This window comes from Oryzias latipes, chromosome 1 (genome assembly GCF_053564925.1).
Source record: "Oryzias latipes strain Hd-rR chromosome 1, Olatipes_Hd-rR_3.1".
Lineage (NCBI taxonomy): Eukaryota > Metazoa > Chordata > Actinopteri > Beloniformes > Adrianichthyidae > Oryzias > Oryzias latipes.
The window spans coordinates 20,066,034-20,088,454 of record NC_136237.1 but is presented as its reverse complement, the minus strand read 5'-3'; the positions used below and the strand labels follow the sequence as shown (position 1 = coordinate 20,088,454).

The following is a 22,421-nucleotide window of genomic DNA, read 5'->3' as shown; positions in this document are numbered from 1 at the left end:
GGGAGCTGAAAAGACATGTTGGATTCAAATCAGTAAAATCAGTCAAATCAGTAAATCAGTAACCTTAACCAAAAAGAAAAATAACAACAGGATAAAAATAAAGAGTCAAATGAAAGTCAGACAGGAAGTGGTTTTATTTCCATGAATCTGCAGTAACGTTAAACATTACAAACCTCTGGACCATGATCACATCCTGTAACAGTGATCTCAGCAACTGTCCCTCAGACAGCTGACATTCAATACTGTATAAATTCCTTCTTAGCCCTCAGTATCAATCCCGTAATTTTTAATAAAATATATTCTTAACCTTTTTCTACAAAGTTTTTACTTTATACACTTTTATAGCCAGCACGAGCCCTTCTGAACCTCTGGCTCCGTCTGCTCTCAAGCACTTTAATTCTCTGTAACTTAAAGAAAAACCTGGTCCTAAAAGGTGCCAGCTCTGAGTTCAGACAGAAGGGGGCCCTCTAACTCCACAGAGCTCTGGCTGCATGCTTCAAACTTAAACTGGGTCTAATCTATTTCTACCCTGAGAATACAAAGAGTGCGGTCGAATAGCTGAATACCATTCTCAAATGAGTGAAATAAAAGGAAAAGCTAAAGGCTTTTTAATTACTTATTTTCTATCTTTTAGCATAGGAAACACTGGACCATTTTGTATAAAAGGAGATGATTCAGTTCCATAATTATTTTGTTGGATGAATGTGTTTAAAACCTCTTTCCTTTTGTTTTTCTCATTCCATCTTTTTTTCATAAATGCAGTGTGTTAAATTCTGCTGAGCACCATCCTTGAAACAACCTCATGGATGCATATTGAGCAAGTAAATGTTAGATTTTCTGTGGAACATATTGTATTCTCTTCTAGCAAGTCTTTTTGCATGTCTTTATGAATGACTTATGTCATCTTTTCTTAACCTCGTGACATTTCTTAACAAGGTCAAGAATAAGAGCTGGAGAAAGAAAAATAGTAGGAGATAATTTGTTTGACTATTCGACCGTACCCGGTGACAGAGAAAAAGGAATGGGCGGGGATTCAGTTGACTGAACTTACAAATGGGTGGGAGAAAGAAAAAAAAAAGTGAGGTAGAAACCACTTAAGTTCAGGTCACACTACATGATCTTAACTGGAAGTTTAAAAGAGCAAAGGGGATTTTTTTCTTTGTAGACAGTCGAGGATGGGTAGGTCTTGGTGTGGAAGAACTCCGACCAAAAAAAAAAAAAGAAAAACCGATAAGACAAAGTGTTGCAATCAGTGAACAATTAAACAACATCCAGAGGGACAAAATAAAAGCCTGAATTAATTAAGACAGAGCCTTCCTAAATACGCAATTCCTCAGCATTGTTAAGTATTGCAAAGATTATTTCAAGAAAAATAATTTTTTAACACAAACCTTTCTTTTAGCAGAAAAAAAGGAAAACAAATAAATAAATTCTCTAGACTGAGGAAGGGGGAGGTTGGTGAAAAAACCTGTTTAGCTAAAGTACAATAATACATCAGCAACTATAGAGGAGGTTTCAGCTCAAACCTCTCGGTCTGAATGGGTGACCGTTTTCTGTCTCCCAACCTAAAGTTTACCTGGATGATCAGGAAAACAATTAAAAGAGTAAATATGCATCATTTAAGTCAGTTTAAGAAGACGCCCTGCTCAGTAAATAACTTGGTCTGTGCTGTACCTGCAGTGCAAAATGAATTGATTAGACCTGCAATTGGAAAACAGGAAAAGGATAAGTGAAAATAAAAAAAGCAAAGAGAAGAGTAGAGGAAGGTAAACACTCAGTTAACTATAGATGCTGGGATGTGGCTACTATGTCTGAACTAAAGCTATGGTTCTATTAGAAGAAAACTTCTTCTTGTGTGCATCTCGTGTGAAACAGCACAAAGTGGTCTTTAGATACAAACACACTCATCCACACCGTTTCAGATTTCTGCTCTGACACCCTGTAAGAATCTTGTGAGGACAGGGTGACAGGTGAGACAAGACAGCTTCATCTGTAGGTCTGGCTGACGTCTGTCAGATATTTGATAAAATAATTGTCACAACATCGCAAGAAGATGTCAGTCAGGTGTCGACCTGGGATCTAAAATGACAACATTAAAAATATATATATCTAACAAGAAAATTACATTAGCCTCAGCTGGTATTCCTAATTGGTCTTCCATCTGAGCAGCAACCAGATCCAATTCTGCTGAGCTTCAAAGACCAGACAGAATCCGGCATGGTTTGTTGGTAAAGTAAACAGAAAGATCACAAAGCTTTCATGGCTGCAATATATCAATCCGATCTATTCTCTGTCAGGTTCATTTAAAGAAACCATGAGCGGTTAATAAACATCAGCAGTTGCTGATGTTTTATGCATTTTTAAAGCGTCCATCCTCTCTGGGTTCACTGTAAAGCTGTGTCGAGGCAAACAAAGATGTTTGGAAAGCTTTACTGGCAAGGATATGGACATGCTAAGAAGAAAAACGTAAAGACCCACTCTAATGAAAATTGTGTTTTTAAAATTTTTTTAACATGTTTTTCTCATACTGGAGGACATTTATTAAGGAAATTAAGCTTGGAATTACATTTCTGACTATTTCTTTATTCTTTATTCTTGAAAAAGAGTTTATTTGTGACATGGAAAATACAAAGGGTGTTTTACAAGCGCTCTGCTCTGCTCCATTTTGATGCATCCACTTGCAGACAAATAGATCCATGTAGATCTATTTGTTTTCCTCGTCTGAGCTGCTATCTGGCTCAAAACTGTACAGGTGAATAGCTCCAATATTGCTCACCATTTTTGATGCACCAGTAATGTTAGGTTACTCCAAGGTAACAGTCCCACCCACAACTCAGAGGTGAATTTCTAATGAAATACTGCTGCTCTGCAGGAACTGTGTCCTGGAAAACGACACAGGTTTTATGATTTTGTCTGAAAACTGCATAATCACAATAGACAACTGGCAACGCTTTTACAATAGATCAAAAGATGATTGGATGATAGAGACGTAATTAAAAACAGAGGTTTTTGGGAAAATGTATACCTGCCCAGGCTGGTGGCTCTCTGAGTCTGTATAATTGTCATTTTTGAAGTGAAGCAGGGTTGGATCTGGTTGCTACATAGATGGAAAAGCTATTAGCATTAGGTACTTCAAGTTTTTTCTTTCTTGTTTTCTGAAGATGTCTTGATGATTGTTCATTAGTTGTTAGCCCTGTTGTTGTTTTGAATCACAGGCCAACATCTACCAACATCTTACCAAGAGCAAAAGCTCCCTGTGACATCAGGACCATTATTTTTAAAATAATTGTTCCACATTGGCCAGACATGCGTGTAATGTCTGGGTCAATATTCGGACTGTTCCTCCCTTCTCTATTATGTGTGCTCTAAGAGCACATTCTTATCTTTCAATCCCATTGCTGGGATTTTTAGTCATCCACAGAGTTCTGATCCTGTTGGTTAGGAGAAAGGCTTGAGGCATCGAATGATAGTGTCCTCCTTCTCAGCTCAACATTGGTGTCCGTTTGCTGGGTTGCCATTGTGACTGGCTCCTCCCCCGGTGGCGGGCTCATCCGCTGCTTCCTGCTCTGGCCTGAAACTGGGGATGCAGAATGACTGAGGCAACCTCTGTACTCTCCAGGACTCGGGGAAAGGTGTCCACTTTTGTGTGAGGAGCTAGAAAGAGGCAGCCCGGGTGAGTGAACTGAAATATTTATGCAGCTAACTTCCTCATCAGCATCATCAGACAGGGGAGGCGGGTTTGACTCAGCGCCAGGCTCTGTGCAGGCCACTCTGGTGCTACAGAGCGAAGCTGATAAGCTGGACTCAGCGCTGATGACCTTCAAAGTGGACAAGCCCTGCGGACCAGCAGACCTCGTTTCAGCATGCGTTTCTGGCTGCGAGCCGCAGATGGCTTGCTCAGGTACGGGTTCATGTGCGGGGGTTTCACTGTGACTCCGGCTGTGGCTCCTGCATGAGATTACCCTCTGGGGGTGTGTATATTCCAGCGTGTGGACACTGGGCGAATGCTGGCGTGGCGGACTGGAAGAGTCTGTGGGCACAGTGAGGCAAGGTTCTGCCAGGTTGTCAGCTGATCCACTCTGATCCAGAGAGTCAGAGCGCACAGCAGCCTAAAGACATGCACAAAAAACAAATACAAAGACTGCTTATGGTTCTGCAACAGTTTGTGTGCTCATCCTCAGGTCAACAGAAATTACTCCTGTTCATATATTTTAAAAGATTTTCTCTTCAGTTGCCTTATTTCATGATCAGTATCCAGTAGTACATCACGTGTTATCTGTTGATCTTTATTAAAATACTGTTAGGATTAGATTCTGAGCCAAATAGGGCTATACCAAACCTATATGGTTCAGATCAACTTTGAAAATAAAAGTTGCACATAATTGTATTTTTTCTCTGTTTCTTTGTGTGATGCTTTTTGTACATTCTTGCAAATGATAACAGCTGTAAATTTGTTCTTAATAAATAAACGAAATAAATTTTTCTGCTGACCAATTTTTTTGAATCTCCACATCAAACAACACATTTATAAAATATGGGAGCAAAAAAACAATTTATGTTGTATTAAAAGTTGTATGATGCTTCACCATAGTGACTGAAGCATTAAATATTTAGTGGATGGATGAAAGCACTGAATCCCTCCCAGAGCACAACATAGAATTTTTATTTGACATTTTCCCTTAAATGTAATTGTCATTTATTCATTTGAAACATCTTGAAATGTGACTGTAATTTTCTTTTTCTGTGTTTTTAAAGCCATTGTTGAATGTTAAATGACCTTATTGATAAATTGTATCGAAGGAAAATAATCAAAGTAATAAATGTTACATTTTGGAAAATAAAATACATCTTTTAATTACTGGGTAATTATAACATCAATTAAGAAATGTAACGATGCACAACTGAACAGCACTAAAGCAAAGAAGGTAATGGAGGAGAACACACCTGTCTTTGTAAACGTCTGTTTGCAGTGCGGTAGGACCCAGTTCTTTTCAGGACAGAACTATCTGGAACATAGGAGGGACTGAGCTTGTTCCTGTCAAGACTGTCTTCAGGGCTGAGCCAGAAAGAGGGGCGCCTGCTGCCAAATTCTGTTGGACTGAGCCTGAGAGACGGGTGTCTGTCTATGCTGTGGCTGGACAAGAGCCTCGGCCTATCGTTGTTCTGGTCTGGATTGAGTCTGTATCCATCCATGCTGTGAGCAGAGCTGAGTCTGTGTCTGTTCATTTGTCGGGCCGGGCTGAACTTGTATCCGTCTATACTGTGTGCTGAGTTCAGTCTGTACGTTCTGACTCTGTGAGCTGGACTACACTTGTGTCCCTCAATGCTGTCGGCAGGACTGAGCCTGTGCATGGAGTGTCGCTCAAAGCTTTGGGCCGTGCTGAGGCAGATCATTGGTCTCGAGCTGCGCCCAGAGCCCAGTGAAGCGTGGCTGATGGTGGGAAGAGCTCCTGGAACCTGCAACAGAGAGCTTCCTCCACTGGAGCCCAGAGATGATACAGAGCCTGCAAAAAGTCAAATTTCATTACAAACCTCTAAAATATTGATTTAAGAACAATACTTTGACATTCCTGAAAGCAATTACAGGAACATTCCAGTAGAATGATTGAACGTACATGACCTTACCTCAAATGCTCAGTAAAGCTTTATCTTTAAAGATAATCTTTAAATCGTAAAATAAAATCTATCCTAAGATCGTTCATAGAATTGTTAAAATGAAATGAAAACCCATACTGAACAAAGCATTCAGAGATACTGGAAAATCTCCACAGATTTAAGAAAGAGCCCATCTGGAAATAAACCTATAATCTTCAATATTGAGAGGGCACATCAAAGGCCTTTTAAGCTACAAAGTCATCTTTATCACTTTTCAGAACACTACTAAGTAAAGTGAACAATTTGCCTCTGGAATTGCCAAGGTTGTATTTTCCCATTGCATGCGTCTGTCCACTGCAGCTGTTAACCCAGCTCTTTGTTTTATATTAACATGCAGAACCACTCCCAAAACCATGTCCTTGAAGCTTGTCGTTGGCAGCAGATAGTTTTTATATTTCTATATTACAGACAATCTGCATGAAATTTAGGATCCAAGGAAATGATATGATCTCACAGAGGCTTTTAGCTGATCAGTACCAATCTCTCTCAATCTCAAATAATATTGTTTGTCAGTTGATGTTTTCATCTTACTCTAGACTTTTTTTACATTTTAAAAATCTAAGATAAGAAAGAAAGTAGAATTTTATTCTAAAATTAGATTTAAGCTGTTTTTTATGTACATGTGTTTACTGTGGTTACTTTTAAAAATTCAGTAATAATAATACAGTAAACTTTCATACCACAGTAAACTCTATTTACTGTAATAAATAGGCAATTACTTGAATGTTAAGAACAGAAATTGCAGCATCAAATTTGATGCCAAGGTACTTCTCTCATCCCCTAAAACATATTTGCATTTTGCATTTTTATTCGTAGACTAAACTTATTCTTGTGAAGTTTCTAGTTCTTTGACTGTAATAGGTCAACTTGGCCACAGGGGGCAGAAATGTGGAGTGTGGTGGATGGTTGCAAAAGTTATGGTTGGTTAGGGTTGATTGTCCATCCATTTAATGTTAGTGTTTGTTGCTGATGGAATATTTTCACTATGATTTGTTGAATTAAAAAAAAAAGCAGAATCATTTATGCCATTAAGGCATTTTTATACTAGACATCAGTGGATGCAGTCTATTTTTCAAAAAAGAAAACTTGCTGTGTGTGGGTTTTATTTTTTAGAGTCACATCACTAAAAGCCTAATAAACAAGACTCAATTTGAAGCTTTTTTGCCTCAAAGACGCTTCCGAAATTTGGTAGCGCTTTAACTGAGCAGGAGTCTCCAAAAAAAAAAAAGAACTGGTGAGTCTCTGCTTGTGGTACGCATAATTTAAATAAAAAATAAAAAACTCAGAGTAGGATGAATGTGCTGTGTTTTAGAAAATATGTTTTGGGTGAGATGGTTTGGACATTTGGCAGCATGCCACCCAGTTGCTTTTCTAGCAAGGCGTAACAGGCACGTCCAACTGCAATGAGGCTCCTTGGCAGGACATGCTGGAGAGATTATATATCTGCTAATTATCCAGGAGGAAGAGCTCGGCAAGGTGGCAGGAAAAACTGAAACTGCTGCCCCAGCGACCTAAACTCTAGACAAGCAAAAAATAATGAATGGATGGATCCTTTGGCTGTTCCCTGCATTTTTGAGAGTGAGTCACCACCAGAGAGTCATTTACACTGTGATTTGGCATTAAGTTTTATTGATGTCCTTCATTTTAGTGCTTTTCTAAATTGACTTCAGTCACAAATTTATAAACTGAATAAACGTCATAGACATGTGCAACAGAAGCCATCATTTTTATTTGTGTCACACCATTATTTCTCGTTGTTGTACTGACTTTTTATATTTAACAAATTGTCTATTATGAAGAAACTCAGCATAAGATGAATTTAGACAGCCACTGTGTCTACAAACAAGGAAAAAAAGCAGCTGAGTTTCACAGTAATAGGTAGCTGATGGTTTTTCTCTTGCAATAGTGAAGCACGGCCCCACAGTGTCATGTAAATATGTCTGAAGAGTTCACATAGAGAAACAGTTTCACCTAAAGTTTTACAGTTGCCTATTTTGTGGTCTAAAGAATTTCAAATTGTGACTAAATTATAAACTCCTAAGTAAAAGACAATTACATACAGACATTTTAACCAAATAAAATAGACCTGATTTCAGTGTGTGGGAGATGCCATTTCATGAAGAGACTTCATAAAGAGGGACAAAAAAATCAACAGCTGCTCTCTGCCTACAATAACCTCCATGCATAACTCCAGCTGTCTCAGCAGAGCCAGAAACATTCTAAAGGACAGCACTCACCCCGGATTTCACCTCTTCAACCTGTTACCTTCTGGCAGACACTACAGGTCCATACTAGCCAGAACAAATAGACCCAAGGACAGTTTCTTTCCAAAAGCTGTCACTGCACTGAACTCCAATCTTGCAACACAAGCCATCTGATTCTTGCACACTTTTGTTTTATTTTTACACATTTTTTTAGTTGCTTTTTATTCTACTTATTTACCTAGATTCTCTGCCATCTTAAAGAGAACTGTAATGAATTTCATTATACCGCATATAATGACAACGGTTTTCTATTCTTTCATATTCTATTCTATTCTATTCTATTCTATTCTATTCTATTCAAAATAATCAGATTTTATTTTTTAAAAAGGTGGTATATAAACTAAAACAAACACCACTGTCAGTGTTGCAGTAAATAGGGCAATTCAAAGCATTTATTCATTCAACGTCTAAACCCGTTTCGTCCCTTTCGGGGTCACGGGGCTGCCGGAGTCTATTCCAGCCAATTGTTGGCAAAGGCAGGGGACATCCTGGACAGGTCACTAGTCTGTCGCAGGGCTGCAATTCAAAGCATTTTTTGTTTTCAAATTTTTATTGCCTTCATGTTGACATGCATGTGTGTGAAGGTTTTCGGAGCCAACAGATATTTGAGTGTGTGGATGAGTGTGTCTGTGGACAAGTCTAACCTTTCTGACTAATATTTCTATTTGACAATAATAATGATAAACCTCCAGCAAAATATCAAAGTGAAAATATTCCATCAGCAACAAACACTAACATTAAATGGATGGACAATCAACCATAACCAACCATAACTTTGCAACCATCCACCACACTCCACATTTCTGCCCCCTGTGGCCAAGTTGACCTATTACAGTGAACTTACTTTTTAATCATCCTCCAACTTCTTCAACCCCCTTTTTTCCTTTTGTACCCTTATCCTCCATCTATAACATCCACCTCTCTTTTTTACTTTTCTGTCTGGGCCAACAAGAATTGTATACAGATATAATTGATCAAATCAAAGTTTAGCCTCCAATACAAAAGGGGTTTATACAATTATACCTCTTGTGTGTCAGAAGATACCCTATGGTAACAGTAGAATCAGGAGACATTCAGCTCTTATCTGTTAAGAAAACGTTTTTAAAAAATTAACCATTTTTACAAATGTGGGCCGGGTTAACATTACAACAACATTAAAAATAGTTGACTTTTTTAACAAGTGCAGCTTTTTTAAGTAATTTTTTTACTTGTTTTTGTTATCCAATTTTATTTTTCATATTATTTGTTTCAAAAATGTATTTTGGTGATAATACAGTTTAGGGCATCTAAATGCTTGATGATATGTGACAAGTCATTTAAGCTTTTTATAGAAGCTTCAATCTGTGCAGTAAACATTTAGAGGTTACAAGAGTCTGAAAACTGCTATTTCTTCCTATATTGGTCATGAACAACCGGATTACCTGAGTAGCTGTATCCACAAAGGGCTTCTTGGCTGGGAGCATAAGTAGCGCCACTGAGCGGCTGAACGTAGCTGTCGCTAGGGAGAGACAGCATTCTCAGCAGGTTTCTATGGGAACCCTCTTCTTCCTCCATTTGCACCTGCCACATGAAATCATCACTGCCATCACTGTTACTGTCACCTCCAATCCGTTCCTCTCCTTAATAGAAACAAGTGATCGCCCCCTTCTATTACCTGGCTGGGTGTGTCCAATATCAGCTCCAGGTCTCTGCCCACGGATGCAGTGCTGAGGCGCCGGCTGGCCTCTTCCCTCTCCTTCTGCTCCTCTCTCTCCTTCCTCTCCTCCATCTCCTCCAGCTGTGCCTCCTTGTTGCTCTCTTCCAGGTGCTTCATGAGAACAGCAACCACCACATTGACAAGCACAAACTGAGCCGTGAGGACAAAGGTAACAAAGTAAACGGGGGAGATTAAGGGCAGGTATGAGAGACAGTGGCGTTCGTGTGGTCTGCACTCCCGCAGTGTGTCCTGGATGATGAAGACAGGAAGGGGAGAATGTAGATAAGCAAACAATTTTAATGGATAATTGGATCAATTTGAGCCTCTATTGTGCTGCACTTCTTCTCCTCTCCAACAGGGGGAGATGTTGACCCGAGGACATCCTGAGACCTTGAGCCTGTCACAGAAGAGTAATAGACTCTAATGTGAGCAGCTCTTAGTCTGTCGTTAAAGCAGCAATGCGCTCTCTTCCTAATGCTGCTGCTGCTGTCTCATGTTTGATGCTTTGAGACACAAACATGCTCTCTGCAGCCTCTCTATCTTCTCAGAGCTTCCCAGAGGAGAGAGTGAAAGCTAACCTTCATAATCCCATTCCAGTTGTCCCCAGTGGACACCCTAAAGAGTGTGAGGAAAGCCATGCCAAAGTTGTCAAAGGTGGCATGGCGGCTGAGACCCTCACATGGGTTCTCCTCTGAACACTCTGGAAAAGCATGAAAAGAGTGTTACTGGTTATAAGTGAGTTTCAGGAAGAAGCACAGGGAGATAAAAGAGAGATTCAAGCACTGATTGACATAATTAACTTATGCAAGCTAACACATTTTATCCTTTTATATGTACTCCACAAATATGTCACCAATTTCAGCCGAGGCACACTGTACACAAGCATTCCAGCTTCAGCACTGTTTCATGCACACACCAGTGCACTTGTGCACACACATCCCCTCACATGCATAGATGCACGCACACACACACACTAACCCAGTTTTCCAAAGAGCTCTACTCCCAGAGCTGCATAGATGAAGAACAGCAACATGAAGAGCAGACCCAGATTCCCCACCTAGACAGACACATTACACGCACACACACAGATATAAACAGGGTGTGATACACAGAAAAATAGACATGAACAGCATACGCTGAGAAAGACGCAAACAGATAGAAAGAGCCCCGAGACAGAGACTGCAGGGCCTCACGGAGCTGATGTTAAAAAGTAGCATTAAAACACCTGGATTCCAGCTTAGAAAAAATGAGCCAGCTTGTTGCCTGGATCCAGTGCTGATGAATTCCAAACATGCTTTCTCATTGTGATTATAACACTCACACTTGACTTGTCTCATGGTGGGGGGTCTCAAGATGTCTAATCAGATGATGGATAAACTTACTGATGAGATCAAGGGGGAGAAAAACCCAAGGAATTTGATTCCCTGCTGGAAAAGTTATTCCAGAGACAAACTTGTGTGTTAATAAGAAGTGAGGGATTGTAAATCCATTCTACTCATTTTTTTTAACAGAATTTTAATTTAGGAAGCATAATGTGACCCCCTTGAAGCCCAAAGAACTTAGAATGAGAAGAAAAAGCTCAAAAAGGAGCTTAAAATGAACAACAAAAGCACACTTCAACTCCTTAATTAGTAGAGTTCTCATGTCGTTGATATTCACCACCAATCTTGTTTTTGTCTCTGATATCCATCTGGGCATTTGTTCCTAAGTCAATTCTAAGATGTCTTGTTGCTTATCCAAGTTGTAAAATAAAAGACTTTTATAAATTAAATAAAAAAAAATCGAATCAAAGAACAAAAACGTTGGTGGTAGCACAACAGAATAAACTTCATTAAAGAAGTATAGCCAACCTTGGACAGGTGGTGAACTTCAGTTCCTCTATAAACACTGTCTCACACTGCTGAGGCTGAAAAGGTTGTGTTTCAAATCATGTTTTTGCAATGTGTATGTAAAATAGAACTGCAGATCTTTTTAAACCTACATTATCCCCCATGGTTTTCATGTACAGATTGAAGTTTAGTGTCAGCCCAAACCCTTATAAAATACTCCTCACTGAGCTTTTTTTCTTTTCTAACAGAGTATTTAGTTAGTGGTAAACACATTGAGTCGTTATCAGTATTACTCTGTTTACTTTAACCTGTCATGGCGCAAAGGGCAAGTTTTGTAGAGATGTGTGTCAAAGGTGTAGTAAACTTTAAAAATTGCTTCATTACCAAGCGGCCACCTTCATCAAATGTTGCAGTTCTTCAAATAATCACTAGAGGCTGGTTGCAGAAATTTTACGACAACTCAAATGTTAAAAAGTCTTACTTTATGCTAAAACAACAAAAAAAACTTTTGAATATTATTTGCCTTTCTTTCTTTTATGACAACCTCATCCTGTGCAATATTAGAGGCTTTTTGATTGGCAATAAAAAATTCGATAAAACGTTTGCTTTGTCCTTTGTCCAACCATATTTGTGACATTGCAATTCCATTGAAAATTCCAGTAAAATGTACAGTACCTGTTCCACTTTAGAGGACCTTTTTTATTTTGGCTGTTCAGACGCCTGTGGCTGACATCAGAGATGATCGATCCAGTGTATATACTGTAGGTTTATGTCCATTACACAGGGACAAATGAGACAAAACAAGCAATCGCTCACATTCACTCAGAGTTAATTTGAAACCACAAATTAAGTATTGAAGATTGGAAGAGAACCAGACACATTTTTAATTGTCTCTGCTTTATTCGGGATGTAAGTGGAGCTTTGTTTGTTTGTTTGTAGTAGTTTGCTGCATTTTTTGATTTTAAATGATTAATTTTAAACAATTATGGAAATTAATGAAGATAAAAACCTACATTTATGTTTACCACAATAGCAGAAATCTGAATTGAATATAAAAAAAATGCTCTTTTATTTATTAAACTGATTAGGCTGGTAGATTTTAATTTTAAACTAAGAGCAGTTTGTGGGCTACATTATTAAGGGCTCCAGAAAAATAAACATAGTCTGTTTTGAACTGAATGGAACTTATTGTTATTATGAGAAAACACACTAATGTGCTCCATTGCCGAGGCAATAATGTCTGTCCTCGTTAATTGTATAGCCAGTAGCATTTTATTGACACACTCGAGTGGGGTGACTACACACTGAATTGTTTATTTTTTGCATTTGAGACTCTTTTTTAAATCTGTTGATATATAATTGATAACAGGTATAAATGACAATAAATAAAGGGTGTGATAAATGTTTCTCAAAGGCTTTCTCTAGGTGTTAATTTAACGGGCACACGAATCAAATTATGGATGAGTAATTAAGCCGTATAACTAATTATGACACTGTCCTCATTTTTGTGCTGTAATTTTCTTTGAAGATTTAACATTGGCCAGTCAAAAGAAAGAGTACTGTTTGCAAAACCTGGAGAAGGAAAGCTGCCAAGCAAACAAGCAGTCTGCATTTCATCAGTTTTGGACTCAGGCCGGCAGCTACAAAGGGCATCTTTCCTTTTTCAGCGTCTCACCTGAGGCAAAGCTTGCATCACTGTGTCCAGCAGAGATCTCATCCCTGTTGCCATCTTTAGCAGTTTCAGCACTGAAACATTTGCAACGTGTCAGTTTTAGCAACAGCATACAGCACCTCTGCATTTTTTATTCATTTATTTATTTTGTTGTTGACATGATCGTGCACCTCGAGTTATCCGCAGGACCCTCATGATGCGTATGATGGTGGGGTTGATGGGTAAGGAAGCGCTCAGGTCTATTTCCTCCAATGCGATTCCCATGATGGACAACAACACAATGGCAAGGTCCAGTTGGTTCCATCTTCACAACCAAAAACACATAAACTAAATCAGTAAAGAAACATCACCAGAATGCATTTTTGTGGTGTTTGTGCGCACAGGAGTTTGGATACCTTTCTTTGAAAAAGCGACGCAGGCCAAAAGCGATGAGCTTCAGAATAGCCTCGATGACAAAAACCAGAGTGAAGACGTAATTACAGTACTTTAGTATCTCCTCCAGGTACTGCCGGATAGACAGAAATGGAACAATGTCAGAAAATAATAATATCAGGGATGTACAATACCCAGAATACTACTTCATTACTATGGTTCTAGGGCAGGTGGTAGTAGGAGTTGCCATGGTTACCTGTGGCTGGTTGTAGTGCTCCATGCTCATGGTGAGGAGGTTTGTGAAGATGATGACAGTAATGAACAGATCCAGGTAGTGGCTGGTGCACAATGTGTGTATGGATCGCCTCAATGGGGAATAGTCAGCGTAGTATGGTTTCTCCAGAGCCCCTGTGTCCCACACACACGCACACACAAACACACACACAAGGTCAATAAAATAATTCTAAAGTTAAAATATTATGTGAGCTATGAAGTCACTGATGAGAGGGTGCCAAGTGGCACTCTGCCTCATGTGTGAGTGTGCATGTGCAAATGTGTGTCTTAGGAGTAAAAATGCCACCTCAGGAATTAAATCTTATCCATCATGCACACTCTCTCTCTCCATAGCACCTCAAGGTGTCTTTGGACAGAACCCCTGACTATTTGCTGCCAGACTGTTAACTGACTAAGAGGAAAGCATTACTAAAGATTACATTGCAGTGAGAACGAGGACAGTGTAAGACACAAATGTGGTGAGAAGTGTTTACTGGATGTCCAGCGCAACACAGACATTACCTTTTACACATTTATGAGAGCCCCTTCAATCAACTTAGAGTCCCACTCTGATCATCTTTTGATCCATTTTCAAGCATTCAGAGTGCTCTTTTGTAGTTTTTAGCCAAAGTTTTTAAAAGCCTATGTTGTTTTCTATGGCATGGTTTCTGCAGAGTGACAGTGGTACATTAGATATTTTTCTCTGAATTGTGGACGTGACTGTTAGTGCGTGGTAAGCCCATCCCCATTTCCCACCATCCATCTACATTATGTTACATTACATCATCTCCAGCTATCTTACAGCTCCTCACAATCCCATCCTAACATGAACAAAAAGGGTGAGCAATAGTGGAGCTATGCAGCCACACAGTTTTGAGCCAGATGCCAACTCAGATGAAGAAAACAAAGACGAAAATGGATCTAGTTGTCTACAAGCAGAAGCATCAAAACGGAGTGGAGCAGAGAGCTTGTGACCTGCCCAGCATATTTTCACAAATAAGCTCTTTTTCAAAATGACATTTTTTCTCCTGCTCCTGATTCACAGTGATTTAAAAACAAGTACTTAGAAATATAAATTTGAGCTTACCTTTTTTTTTACCTGTATCCTGCATTATCAGAAAAATGCCACAAGGACATGTTAAAAACCACCAAAAATGTTATTTCCATTGGAGTGGGTCTTTAAAGAAGACTCTAAAGGTCTGAATGTAAAATAATAATAAATCTGAAGGTGATGGGTAATTGTAACCAATTACATTTTTTGTCTTGTTGTTCACTTGTCACCTTAAGATGAAGTTAAGAGAATGAACTCGTATGGAGAGGCACCCTGGTTAAAAAAATGAGTTTTTACACCTAAACTCAAAACAACAGTAGATATCACAAAATCAAAAACTAAGGTGACAAAAAGTGACAAAATGCACAAAAACTGACCAATAGTATTTTTCCCATCACAAATAAAGACTAAGATGTTGTTGGATTTGTGACAGTAAGAAAGAGGCATGAGGCAGAGCTGGAGGTAGCAGATAGGAAGAAGTTGAGGTTCTCTTTAGGAGTGATGAGGATAGATAGGACCGGAATACCGAGGTTGGAGCTACCAGGAAAGAGGGCTAGAAGAGCAAACCGGAGGTTCATAGATGTAATGACGGAGGACATGATGGTGGTTGATGGATGGGTGGAAGAGGATGCAGAGGACAAGATTTTATAGAGGTGGAGGATTTGCTGTGGGGACTCCTAAAGGGAGTGGCCCAAAGGCAAAGAAGAGGAAGCAAACATTTTATGAATAATGAATAGATAAGCAAGAAAACAGACTGAAGCAAAGCTGGGAACAAATGGCCATGACTCTATGAAGGAAGACAGGAAGGCAAACAACCTACCGGTAAATTAATAAATTAAACAGAAGAACAAAACCCTCAACTGGATTCAAACCAGAAATACTAGCACACAAAGCAGCATTTTCAATCAAATCCAGAACAAAAATAAAATTTTAAAGCACAAACGAATAAAGAATTAAGTAATTCAACGAAAAAAAGCTATAACTTCATGGATGTAAAGAAATAATGATATCTTTGGCTAAATTTCTCTTTGTATCCCCAGCATGCACATGATCACTGTGTCACAAATGCTGCACTCCTGCCTTTTTCCCTATAACTGTACATAAAACAAATGCAGTCCTTTCTGTCTTTAAAGTCTGGTGTTCTTTAAATCTACAGGAGAGGCAGTCAGGCTTCTTTAGCCGATGCAAATCTAACTTAAGATCAGCAGAAAGCACAGCTGTCAACTCAGGATGACACAAAACCACGAGCAAGTTTTGAACACATTTTTGAACCGTGAACAATGTATCTGGTAAAAAGTAAATCTACAAACTTCATTTCCATGTTTGAACGTGCAAAATCAGAAAGCCCAGGAACACAGAGAAAAGACCACTTTGACTCATACAAAAACAGAAAAACGGTTTATTTCTATGACAACAACAGAGGCCACCAACCTTAATTATCTGTCAGTGTATACATCTACTCAAAGCACACTGAGTCATGGACCCATAAAAAGAGCAAGAAACACAATTTAGAAATCAAATTGTCAGCTTTGTTTAGCAAAATCACCACAGCAAACCATGAGACAACCTGGAAAATATTCGGAGAGAATATAGTCTGATAAGACGACATCCCCTCAATCATCCCCTAAATCAAAAAGATAAATCATCAAAATGGAAAATAATCCAAAAGCTGAAACTCAGCTTGCAGCTTGACACACCATTCTTCATTTTCCCATCTAATCCCAGATTCTAATTAGAAACAAATTTTAAATTAAAACAAAAGAAGGAACAATAATTTTAATTTTTAAATGCATTCATCTCAACTCAATTCCTCCATATCTACAGCAATATTTAGTACCATTCAATTCTCAACACAACCTCTTCCATGCTGATCCAATATATTATTACATCCCCAGATCTCACAGAAATGCAAGAAATACACTTTCAGTGTTCCCAAAGAATGAAATAACCTTCCCAATTCTGTACTTTCTTTTACATCTTTGACATTATTTAGGAGAACTCTTTCAAAACATCTACAACCTACCTGTTTTGCTTCCATGACTAAATTATTTTATGTCTTTTTTCTCCTTTCTTTCTCTTATCCTTCTTATGATATTTAAATTTCAATTACGTAATCATAATCCTAATTTGTATTCTTTGTCAGTTTTTCTTTTTTTGTTAATTCTTAACTCTTTCTAAAAATCTTTTGTTATAAATCTAAAAAGAGGAACACCTCGAAAAAACGAGATGTAACATCTGAAGGGACTAATTGTCTGACACCTTAAAGAATGTTTAAATAAAAACAAAAATAAAATTCCAAACATTGATTTATCCAACAATAAAGGTTACGTGTTTCTCCAAAAAATGATTTGATGACTAATACATCATATTTCATGCTTCTTAAAAGAACCCTGGTCAGGAATCATTTCTACATTCTTAAATACGTCTGAGAAGAAGCTGAAGCAGAGTTTATCACTTAGACTTGATAAGATTTCAAATCAGGATAAGCACTTTAAGAGCGAGGCAATTATTTTCTTTTTACCTGAATTGGAAATTAGAAGAACTACTTTAGGTATGATTGAGTATCATCCACCTGCTCCTAATCTTGTTTCTTTCTCAGTTTGAAGATTTTCTGTTTTTTAAATTCATTGGCTGTCTTAACACTCAGTGTGGATCAAGTCTTTACAAGAGCTGACCTAGAGAAGTGGTGATAGTCCTTCTAGATTGTAATGCTAAACAGCAAGAAAGTTCAAAAATAAACCGTGTGGTTTCTTTCAAGTTATTATGTGTTCTCAAGGTGAGCTTTAAAAAAATGATGCGTGATTAATCTGTATTTCTATCTTGACCTCAGGTGATTGGCTACTTGAACTTTAATTCATCCTGTAGAGGATTCTCAAGCCTTAACCCAGTTGGCTCATTGTACCTCCAAGCACGATGAAGTGGGCATTCAAAATGGATGAGTGGGAGTTTTATTAATAGTTTATGTCAGGGGATAGGAATCTGTAGCTTTTCAATTTCTGCTTCAAAGCAGATGAGCAGTAAACAAACTAATAAACAAGTTCTGCTTAAAAATCTGTGCAACAGCAATGGGCCTTATAAGACTGCTAAGCTTTGAACAAACTTCCAGTAAACCTAAAGTGAAATGCCCCCAGCATTTGTGTACAGTCCCATCAGTTAGAATAGAAGCTTAACTTGACAGGACTAAATCTCCTTTAGAAAGGAAAAACATCTGAAAAACATAAAATGGCCTTAAAAGGTAGGAATTTGATTTCTCACTTCTCCTCCTTTTCTCCAGCCGCTTTTGCCGCTTCTCCTCCCTTATCCGGGCTTCTTCCTCCTCCTGCTGCTGGCGACACTTGTGGAAGTTTTCCACCACCACGCCCACAAACATGTTGAGCACAAAGAAGCTGACAATGAGGAGAAAAGAGATAAAGAACAGCAGCATCCAGGGGTTGTTGTTTCTTATTGGCTGCAGTAAGAGACAGAAAAAGAGAAGCAGAGGAAGGATGAGATGAAGACAGGGGAGTGATGGGTAGATGTGTTGGAAAGAACAGGAAGAGCGAAGAGTGACAAACATGAGCCGGAGAGATGAAGGAAGGGAGAGAGCATAAAAAAGACACTGTAAGTCCTGAGTCAGCAGTTAAAGTGCCACCACTGTCAGCTCACATCAATGTATCCATTTGGCTTTTTTCTTTTCTTTTACTGTCCTCGTTCAAACAAACAAGATGAATAATAAAAGAATAAAGTTTAAAAAAAACTGCACAAAATTCAACATTTGCTTTTTGAATGAATTCCTCGCCTCAGCTGTTCTTTCACTTTGACTTTCCACACTCACCTGCTGGTCCACTCCAACAGCGTCCAGGCCGTCATACATGATGCTCACCCAACCGTCTTTGCAGGACAGCACGAAGAGTGACATCAACGCCTGCATGATTGAGAACCACATAAGTGAGAGTCATTCTGTCAATCATTGTGTTAGGGCAGCTGCCAAGCTGAGATGTACGACGAACCTGCCCCAGGTTGTCAAAGTTGTATTTCCGTCGAACCCAGCGATGACCCGCCTGCAGACACTCGGTTCTGTTGGTGATGTTTCTGACATGAAGTCCCTCGCAGTGAAAGAATTTTCCTTTGAACAGCTCCACAAACGGACAGATGAAGGCAAAGATAAAAACATGAGTCTGCAACATCTATTTAATGGAATTTAGGCATTTCAGAGCAGTGGTAGTCATGAGCAAGAAACACAATTTGGAAGTTTGGTTTCTGCACTTGGATTTGGGTGATTTTTCTTTAGTTTCTTTTGCTTATATTCTGTTTTCCGGTCTGTCCAGGTTAATGTTGACCCACATCTGTCTTCATATAGTTTATATAATTAATTACCCTTAAGTGTCTGGTTTTCAGTTCTTCTTTGTCAGCTCAGTTCTCAGTTGTCATTTCTTCTTACTAAATGTTTAAGTTTCTGCCTGGTCTTCTGCTTACTGGGTCCTACATCACCAGTTCCTGACAGACCAAGCAACCAGTCACAAACCTACACAATGCAGATTAAAAGCCCTGCCTTTTTTGCAGTATATGGTTGAAGAGGCAGACAATGTTCACAGTACAGTTTTTGGGGGAGGAAGAAATAAAGGGGTTTAGCTTATGGAAAAAGGTATCCTGTTTAGAACTGGAATAGTCTAGCAGAGTTAGTTTGACTGGATGAAAAAAAGAACTTTTAAAGACCCTAAGGAACTCCTGCCACTCTGCAGAAACTACAGTGGGGCAAAAAAGTATTTAGTCAGTCACCTTTTGTGCAAGTTTTCCCTCTTAAAAAGATGAGAGAGGTCTGTAACTTTCATCATAAGAATACCTCAACTATGAGAGACTAAATGAGAAAATAAATCCAGCAATTCACATAGTCTGATTTTTAAAGAATTTATTTGTAAATGATGTTGGAAAATAAGTATTTGGTCACCAACAAACATGCAAATTTTGTCTCTCATAGAGCTGTAACCTCTTCTGTAAGAGGATCCTCTATCCTCCACACATTACCTGTATTATTGGCACTTGTTTGAACTTGTTATCTGTATAAAAGACACCTGTCCACAACCTCAAACAGCCACACTTCAAACTCCACTATGGGCAAGAGCAAAGGGGGCACAATTATTAGGAAATGGAAGACCAATTCAATTCAATAAAATTCAGTCCTATTTATATGGCCCTATATTACAACACAGTGGTCTCAACGGGCCTCACTCATTGTACAAAACATAAAATCAGTCATAAAATACAATAGCTGATTAATAAACTAAACAGACTAAGCTAAACGGGACATCCTTGCCCTTAGACCCTCGTTCTCGGTAAGGAAAAACAGATTCCAGGAAACAAAAGAAGGAACCTCAGGGATGTCCACATATACAGTCAGGACCATAAATATTTGGACAGAGACACATTCTTTCCAATTTTGTTTCTGTACTTTACCACAGTGAATTTTTAATAAAACAACTCAGATGGCATTGAAGTGCAGACTTTCAGCTTTTATTCCATGGGTTGAACAAAAAGATTGCATAAAAATGCGAAAAACGAAAGCATTTTTAAACACAATCCCTTCATTTCATGGGCTTGTAAGTAGTTGGACAATTGACTTCCATGCTATTGCATGGGCAGCTGTGGGCAATTCCCTTGATATGTCATTATGAGTGAAGCACATAAAAGGCCTGGAGTTGATTAGAGGACTCCTGCTTGCATTTTGAAGATTATGCTGTGAATGGACAACATGCGGTCAAAGGAGCTCTCCATGAAGGTGAAAGGAGCAATCATTAAGCTGAGAAAACAGGAAAAAAAAACATGCGAGAAATTGCTAAAAAATGCTTTAGCATGACAACCATCACAAACACACTGCCAGGGTAATGAAGAAGTGGCTTCGTGAGAAGCATTTCAAGGTCCTGGAGTGGCCTAGCCAGGCTCCAGATCTCAACCCCAGAGAAAATCTTTGGAGGGACAGCCCCAAAACATCAATGCTCTAGAGGAGATCTGCATGGAGGAATGGGCCAAAATACCAGCAACAGTTTCTGAAAACCTTGTGAAGACTGCTGTCATTGCAGACAAGGGGTAAAAAACAAAGTATTACGTTGAACTTTTGTTATTGACCAAATACTTATTTTCCACCATAATTTACAAACAAATGCTTTAAAAATCAGACAATGTGATTTTCTGTATTGTTTTCTCATTTTTTCTGCATGTCCTAGAAAATCACAGGTTTTTTATTTGGACTAAAAACGGCATAATCATAATTAACAGACCAATGTTTTACAATAGATCAAAAGATGATCAGTTCCAATATTTTTATCTAACATTTTCCTTTTTTACACAATCGTGAACTTCTTCATTCCACAATAAGTCTAACTTTGCATTTGCTGATCTCTGTCAAGTTAAGTTTTGTACTACTGCACACCATTGCATGTGGTGGACATGTGGTAGTATCAGGTAGCGACTAACTAGTGTAAACACAAAGGGCTAAATGTGCATTCAAAATCCCACATAAATGTGCGTTCAAGAACGCGTCACAAGCCTGGTGTGAACGTAGCTTCACACCAGGCTTGATTCCCTGCATCCCCTCACCCTTGTCCCACTAGAATTCCTCCTTCTCCTCTAGCTCACCTACTACCTGGATAACAAAACCACTGACAACATTCAAGATCACAGCTTTAACTTTCATGTTCAAACTCAGCACCCTCTCTGACACTCTCTTCACCTCTAGAACATTCTTGGCAAACTCCTCCTTCAGGATCATTCCTATTCCATTTTTCTTTCCATCCACTCCATAACAAGCCTCTTGAACCTGCTCCTAATCTACAAGTCTTGCACCCTTTCTATCATGTTTTTTGAACACACAGGATATGCACCTTCCTTCAGAAGGTTTCATCCATCAATGCAATCCATACCAACTTCAAGTCTGAGATTATTTGGCATTCCTATCCCCTTTTTACCAAGTTTGCCAGACTATCCTGGTGGGAGAGGATCTAAAAATGAAAACCAGATAGTCATATGATTCACATACAAGAGTGACAAGAGTGCTAATGTCACACCACGTCTGGAGCTGTTGCTAAAAGTGTCCTCTTTTCATACATTATAAAAACTGTTGTTAAGTGTTAATTTTGAGCAGAACTCCTGCAAACAATCCAAATCAAGTTTTGTGACCTTTGCCTACCAGTCGAGACAGACAGTGCCTGTTTATAAGTGCAAAAATAAATAAAATAAAAAACTTAAAGAGGGAACTTACCTTGAAAATCAACCTTCTTTCTTACAATAAAAACTAAAATAAGCAACAGAACAAATCAATGTTTTAGATTATTTACTTTAAGTTTTTCTTTTTCTAGGTCTATCTTCAAATTAGTTCAAACATGTTCTGTTTCTCTATTAAATCCTTAAATTAAAAACTTAAGACACACACAAGGTCACTATTCCACCGAATCTGCATTTATTTCAAAATAATAATGTGCATTTTTGAATTTTGTTTTAAGCATTAACAGTGACGGAATGCCTGCAAAATCCTACCTTACTTGAACTTGTTTTATTTCTTGACATTTTAAAAATCCATAGCATCATTCATGATGTATATAATGTCCATCCTATTCCTCTGCAAGACTATTGCTTA

The 22,421-nt window shown here is 38.6% G+C and overlaps 1 protein-coding gene across 4 annotated transcripts in view; it reads right to left on the bottom strand.

Annotated features, from left to right (window-relative positions):
* Window positions 1–110: 110 nt before the first annotated feature.
* Window positions 111–22,421, bottom strand: part of LOC101160713 (voltage-dependent T-type calcium channel subunit alpha-1H) — a 76,537-nt gene continuing 54,226 nt past the window's right edge. For 3 of the 4 annotated variants that reach the window (XM_078944244.1, XM_078944252.1, XM_078944256.1), the window contains 13 exons: window positions 18,802–18,927; window positions 18,627–18,716; window positions 18,068–18,260; window positions 13,745–13,896; window positions 13,512–13,621; window positions 13,287–13,420; window positions 13,120–13,190; window positions 10,594–10,672; window positions 10,194–10,315; window positions 9,574–9,864; window positions 9,341–9,479; window positions 4,945–5,504; window positions 111–4,109 (listed from right to left, as the gene is read on the bottom strand). In XM_078944244.1, coding sequence (XP_078800370.1) covers window positions 3,408–4,109; window positions 4,945–5,504; window positions 9,341–9,479; window positions 9,574–9,864; window positions 10,194–10,315; window positions 10,594–10,672; window positions 13,120–13,190; window positions 13,287–13,420; window positions 13,512–13,621; window positions 13,745–13,896; window positions 18,068–18,260; window positions 18,627–18,716; window positions 18,802–18,927 — 2,769 coding nt within the window. In that variant the 3' untranslated portion in view covers window positions 111–3,407. Of the gene's footprint in view, window positions 4,110–4,944; window positions 5,505–9,340; window positions 9,499–9,573; window positions 9,865–10,193; window positions 10,316–10,593; window positions 10,673–13,119; window positions 13,191–13,286; window positions 13,421–13,511; window positions 13,622–13,744; window positions 13,897–18,067; window positions 18,261–18,626; window positions 18,717–18,801; window positions 18,928–22,421 lie in introns of those variants that run through there. The other variant, XR_013654812.1, reaches the window with a different exon arrangement.